Source organism: Eschscholzia californica, unplaced genomic scaffold, assembly GCF_041429995.1.
Source record: "Eschscholzia californica isolate CP2 unplaced genomic scaffold, dmEscCali1.0.p SCAF_3, whole genome shotgun sequence".
In the NCBI taxonomy this organism is placed as follows: Eukaryota; Viridiplantae; Streptophyta; class Magnoliopsida; order Ranunculales; family Papaveraceae; genus Eschscholzia; species Eschscholzia californica.
The window spans coordinates 22723909-22730659 of NW_028238420.1; the positions used below are offsets into that span (position 1 = coordinate 22723909).

The window sequence follows — 6751 nt, forward strand, 5'->3', positions numbered from 1 at the left end:
CAATAAGATTCGATTCGAAACATACAAGAGCTATTTGCTCACCTTTCTTTTCGAACCAAGCCTTACGTTTTGGACAATCAGCCTGAAAGTGTCCAAACTTTCTACAGAAATGACATCTGAATTTGTCCTTCTTTCGTATCTGGGCCTGAGGACCTAAAGCAGGTCCAGTGTTCTTTGGTGGAATGCCTTTCTTACCTTTCTTGGGTTTCCATTTCTTTCCTCTAACTTCTTGAGCTACAAGATTAGTAGAAAAACTTTCTTGTTGCCTCAACCTTGTTTCCTCATGAACTAACATACTTGATAGTTCATTCACATTCCATTGTTCTTTAAGAGAATTGTAATTCATTTGGAATGTACCATATTGAGGAGACAAGGAATTCATAATGAAGCGAACTAGAAAAGGTTCTTCTACGTTCATTCCAAGTCCATTTAATCTTGCTGCAATGTTAGTCATCTCGATCAAATGCTCCTGCATTCCTTTTACACCGTCATACTTTATGGTGGTTAGTTGAGCCATTAATGTGCCAGCTAGAGACTTATCAGCTGCACGAAATCTTTCCTCAATCGCTATAATGAAGTCTTTAGCATTATCAATTTGAGGAAGAGATGTTTTTATGTTGCTCGCAATAGTCATTCGCATGAACATCATCCTAAGTCTGTTCGATTTTTCCCAGACATCAAATTTATTCTTTTCATCAGTGCTACTTGACGCAGTTAGAGTAGCAGGTTTATCAGACATTAAGGCACGATCTAAATCAAGAACACCTAACGTGAACTTAATATGTTCGTTCCATTCTGAAAAATTTGATCCGGTAAAGATTGGAACAGACGCAGCTTGCGAGTGAAGAGATATAGGCGCAAATACTGCAAACATAACCAAATCATAAGCACATGAACTATATATCAAAATTTCTCCTTTGGGATTAAATTAAGACATACATAACATTAATTATTTTATATATAAAGAACTTCATTGGTACATCATCTAACCTTAAAAATGTTTATGACCTTTGGGCAACACAAACTAATTTTTAGATGATACCTTTTATATATAAACAAGTCCATTAGTGTATCATCTAACCTTAAAATGTTTATGGCCTTTGGGCAACATAAACTAATTTTAGATGATACCTTGCATTTCTAGTCTACAATCCTTTTAACTTATAAATCATCTTTGGACAAATTATTTACTAAAAGAATCATGTAATGCATTATATGAACCGTTTCATCGCATAAAATATTACAATAATGTGAGCCATTATTGATATGTATCCTTACTTCATAAGTCACTTTGGTGGCATTCTTACTGATTATACATATCATGGTCACTATTTAATTATCCTTATGCTTTCTTAAAGTTATACCAAAACTTCGATATAGAATTCAGTCGTAACCACGACCATGCCTACTAGGGTGGTAGCCACCACCCCTATCATTTAATTGATGATCGTTGCCACAATCATCGAGTGGTAACCACCATCTCTTTCATTTAGCATACATGATCGTTGCCACGATCATTAGAGTGGTAACCACCATCTCTTTCAATTAGTATATATGATCGTTGCCACGACCATTAGAGTGGTAACCACCATCTCTTTCAATTAACATATATGATCGTTGCCACGATCATCGAGTGGTAGCCACCATCTCTTATTCCATAATAACATATTCATAATACATAAATGAAATCAAAGATTCATTAGTGTTCTCATCTAACTACAAAACCAATGGCTATATGAGTCCAATAATACAAACTCTTGTCAAGAACAATTCAAATTCAATAAAGATTTTGGACAAACATGAACATCTACACCCTATGCTCTGATACCACATGTTATACAAACATATATACATATACAATGAGTTCATGGGATAAAACATGTAACCGAAAAATTCTTCCCATGACATAAAATGATCTAGAGACATCATGTTCATCACAATAATATTTTATCTTTAAATGAAACTTGAAGTTCTTGATAAGTAGTTTACCTTTCTCCATGTAGTGTTTAGAAAATAGATGATAAGCTTCTTCTTTGATTAAAGATGAACAAGTATACTCTTTCCTCTTCTTTTCTTCAAGCCTATAGAGATGGAAATTCTAGCTTGAACTTGTATGAGCAAGAGCATATTTTCCATCCATTACTATCTCCTATTTATACTACAACAAAATGCATTTCCATCATTGCATTTTGTCTTGCCTACCACAACAAGTTGTGTTCATATTGGTGTCAAACATTCCATGTGTCAAGACAACAAACCATGAGGTGTAAAGACAACAAGGCAAGTTCATCTTATGTGTCAAACACCAAGTCCATAAGGTGTCAAGACAACATGACAACACAACTCATTCTTGAACTAGATATAGAGTTTCCTAAGCCCAATACTTAATGGGCTAATTGGATGGGACATACTATTGGGCTTGTACGTATTAGGCCCATTCGTAAAGTACAAGGCCCAAAGTTTACAGATATTTGGTTGGAGTATTGGATTCAAATATTTTACAGTAAAGAGAAAAAAGGATTTATCTCTATTGTTCTATTTAGAGAGAGAAATCAGAGGAAGATTCTTTTGAAGATGGAAGGAGAAGATTTGGAATTTTGGTATCCTGAACTTTATAAAAACAGAGCTTCATGAAGGGAGTGGACACCTTTTCTTAGAAAAAAAAACAGGGAGCTCTTCTTTTCCTCTCCGGGCTTCAAGTATACATTTTAGAGAGAGAGAGAGAGAGAGAGAGAGAGAGAGAAAAGCAGATTATTGTAGAGAGAGTGAGGAGAAAATAGAGAGGAGTTTAGAAAGAATTTTATATATGTTCTCTGATTTTGTTTTTCTTCTTCATCTTCCATTGAATTTCAAAGATTGATTTTTGGATTTTGAGAGAAATTATTGTTTAAGGAGGAAGAGAGCTTTGCTTTTGTTATTCAAATTTCATGTTCTTATTATTATATAAAGAGATAAAAAGATTGTTGAGAGAAAAAAGAAGAATAGATTTACTAGAAAACTTTTAGTGAGAGAAAGTTTTACAGAGAGTGTTTTTTTTCTTCTTCCTTTTCTTATTATTTTGTAAGAATAACAGAGAGAGAACAGGGAGACTTATATAGGTTGGTGTCTTCTTCTTCTTCTTCTTCTTCTTCTTCTTATATACTTCAAGTATTCAACCAAACAGAATTTCAAAAGAGAAACAGGGAGAGTACTTGTAGAGAGTGAGAAAAAGAGAGAGAGATATCAAAGCAAAACAGAATTTTAGTTTCATTTTCTTCTTCCTTCTATTTTTCTAGTCAAAAGAAATTATTGTAGAGAAAAAGAGAGAAGGACATGATCTATTAATCTTTTTGTGAGAGAGAGATTAAAGAGAATGCTCATGTGTTGAATTTTCTTTGTCTTTGTGAGAGGGACCTTGATAAAAATTTATCACATTCCTCGATGGTCATCTGTCATCACCATCAACAAGGAATCTAATATTTGGTGACCTCTTATCTCTTGATCTTAATTTTTGTAATGAAATCCTCTTTAAAATCCTTAATGATCATGTTACTAGGTCTTTGATGAAGTTCATTTACTTTCTAGCAGTGATTCAATGCGAGTCAATTAGTCCTTTGGCCGTTCATGTCTAACTTGCGTTATTCTTGTTATTAATTAGTTCTTTCATTATTCATCTTTCTTAAGTTGATATTCCATCCTTAGAATAGAATGCTTTGATGGGTTATACTTCTTAGTTGATATACAATAATGGAGCACTTAGTATTTAGGGAATGATACATGTATCTTTAATTTTTATCGTTTTAATGAGGATATCTTCCAGACTTTAGAAAATTCATGTTTTGAGGTCCGAGTAATAAAAGGATTTGATTGACTATTGAGTTAGATCATCTTTAGAGTTGTTCCATGGATGGATTCTAAAATCCTTGTCTTTCCCCCATTGGTTTTCTTGTAACGTTAATACTTATTTATTTTTGTTTATTTTAATCATTTTGAAAAATCATACTCCCTCCGTCCCATTTTGTTTGTAGTTTTGGGGAGTCCAACTTATTAAGGAGACCTTATTTATTGTTGACAAAAAAGAAACACTTTCCTAAATTACCCTCATTTAATTTGAGATATTTCATTAAATATAACATTGGTGGAAGTGTGGAACCAATTAGAACATTTTATTGGTATTGAAATTGAAGGGTAGTTTTGGAAGGGCCATCATTTTAATATTTGAATGAATGTTATAAAAGGAAAGTGAACAAACATTTTGGGACATCCATAAAAGGAATAACAACCAAACAAAATGGGACAGAGGGAGTATCTCAAACCATTTGGAAAAATCGTACTAGTTCTGAGTTTTAGAATAGGTTTCACTTAGTCCCGTGGATTGACCTCGGTCTTACCGAGATACTACTTGACACCCGTATACTTGCGGGTAGAGACCTTTAAGGGTAACCTTTAGGCCCATCATCGACAAAGTCTCGCTCCGAGCCCCCCAAGATCAAAGGGCCTCACATGAAGTCTATAAAGATAGAATTAAGGGTTTTCATTTATTTTATCTCTATAAAGCAATTACCAAACAACGAGTAGGTTACTTTAGCTCAATTGGTAGTAACCATGTTAAAGAATTTGAGCAACCTGAGCTCAATTGGTAGTAACCATGTTAAACTGTCTCTTCCAAATGTAAGGACTAAAACAAAGGACAAGATCTGCCCTGGGGTGCAAGTGGGCAAAGCCTCGCTTCGGCCCCCCAGGGCCTCACATGAAGCCTACAAAGATAGAATTAAGGGGTTCCCATTTATTTATCCCTATAAAACAATTACCAAACAAAAAATAGGTTACTTTAGCTCGAGTGGTAGTAAGCATGTTAGAATTTGAACAACGTGAGTTCAATCTCAAACACAATCATTTTTTTGTTTTTAAATTGTATTTTTTTCATTACTTTAGTTGACACTTCTAACATCACCACAATTACTAAACCTCCTCTACCACTTTACCTCCACTACCATCACCAACATCATTACTAAACTTCAACGCTATAACCACCATCATTAAATTGTTTTTTTAATTTTCTTACTTGACACTTCTACCACCACCACAGTTACTAAACCTCCACGTTGTACCTCTACTACCACCCCGATTACCAAACATCTACCACTATACTTCCATCACCACCATCATTACTAAACTTCAACACCACAACCACCATCAATACTAAACCTCCGTCACCACAACAACCATCAAACCACAACCAACACTATCACCCTAAGCACAAAAAAAAGCTAAAATTTCTATGGGCTATTTTTTCAGAGAATCATTTTCCGATACTTTCTTATTTTTATTAAAAAAAAACAGAACAAGTTACTGACTCGTTGAGTTCCTCGCTGAACCACTTGATCAGGAGATCGACTAAGGATTGTCGAGGGCTCTCCCCGAACCAAAACCGATTGCCAAATAACTCAATAAGATCGTTCGATTCGGATTACAAGTTATGAATGCAAGTTTCATTTTTAAACCTCACATTATGTGCAAAAAATAATTTAGAAAATTTCGATATATATATAATTTTTTTCTTCTAAAATGCGTGTAGGCGACATTCTTGAAACTCGCTTCGGGCCTTCAAAATCTGAGGACCCGGCGGCCAGAGAAAGGAGTTGCTCACATGTAGAAGGCCATATGAGAATTAACCCTTTTTTAAATTACTTACCATCATGATGCTTCTCATAATAATGTGGGTGGAAATATGAATAAGAGGACTGTTTAAAGCAGGATGAGGATTGTTATAATTGTTTCCATTAATTAAATAATTTTTGGGTTCCTAGTCCAAAAATCTACACCTAAACACACATTTAGTCCACCCTAATATTAATATAGGATTTTAAGCTAAAATAATACTTATAATGGATATTTAGTCCAAATTAGTTAAAGTATGTCTAAATGTCAAAGTTACAATGTTTTCCTGTTTATCGATTCTTGTTTTGTTTCATAAATTACCTGTTATTTATTGTTAAAGTTTCATACTTTATTTCATTTTTTTTATGTCATACATAATGCATTATGTATCAACAAATTCAGTTTATTCTTTTTTGAATCAAACTGACTAAGCGACAAAAAAGGAAAATCCATTAAGATGACGAATGACCAACATCCCGGATTATATATTTCTAAAATGTCTGATGGGCTAAGGACCAGAAACCAACCTCCATGGCATGGTTTCCTTTTTTTTGTTGAAATAGATTGCATTAAATTAAATCAAAACGTTACAACAATATTTATCAACTAAAATACACGGTACATTTGACCACACTTCCCCTCTTGAGTTGACCTGAGGAGAAGAGGGGAAGTGGTATGTTCCTGATTATCTGAGGGTTGAAAGGCCTGAGGTCTTTGCTGCTCTTGACTGTGTGCCTATTGTTGTTGGGGAAGCTGATAGGATAGTTTGGTCAGTTAATGCTAAAGGAGTGTATAACCTTAAAGACACTTATGAAGCCATTCGTCCTAGAGGGTCTCAGGTCACTTGGAAGGGCATTGTCTGGTTCCCTGATTGCATCCCAAAGCATTGCTTTATAACTTGGCTGATTCTTCATAATGGGCTTAAGACCAGGGACAAGCTGAGGCTCTTGGGCTTAGATGTCCCTAGTGTGTGAGGTATTTGCTCTCAAGGTATTGAATCTACCTCCCACTTGTTTTTTGAATGCAGCTTCTCTCAGCATATTTGGTGTGAATTGCTCCAGTTATTGGGGTTTTATAGACATTGCTTCCAATCTTTTGAGGAAGAGCTTAC

The 6751-nt window shown here is 34.6% G+C and overlaps 1 protein-coding gene across 1 annotated transcript; it reads right to left on the bottom strand.

Moving 5' to 3' along the window:
- Window positions 1-221: 221 nt before the first annotated feature.
- LOC147549067 (uncharacterized) lies at window positions 222-5016 on the bottom strand. Its single transcript, XM_086668211.1, has 3 exons — window positions 4965-5016; window positions 294-864; window positions 222-234 (listed from the first exon to the last, which is right to left on the bottom strand). The coding sequence occupies exons 1-3, from the start codon at window positions 5014-5016 to the stop codon at window positions 222-224; spliced, it is 636 nt and encodes a 211-aa protein (XP_086524337.1).
- Window positions 5017-6751: the final 1735 nt, after the last annotated feature.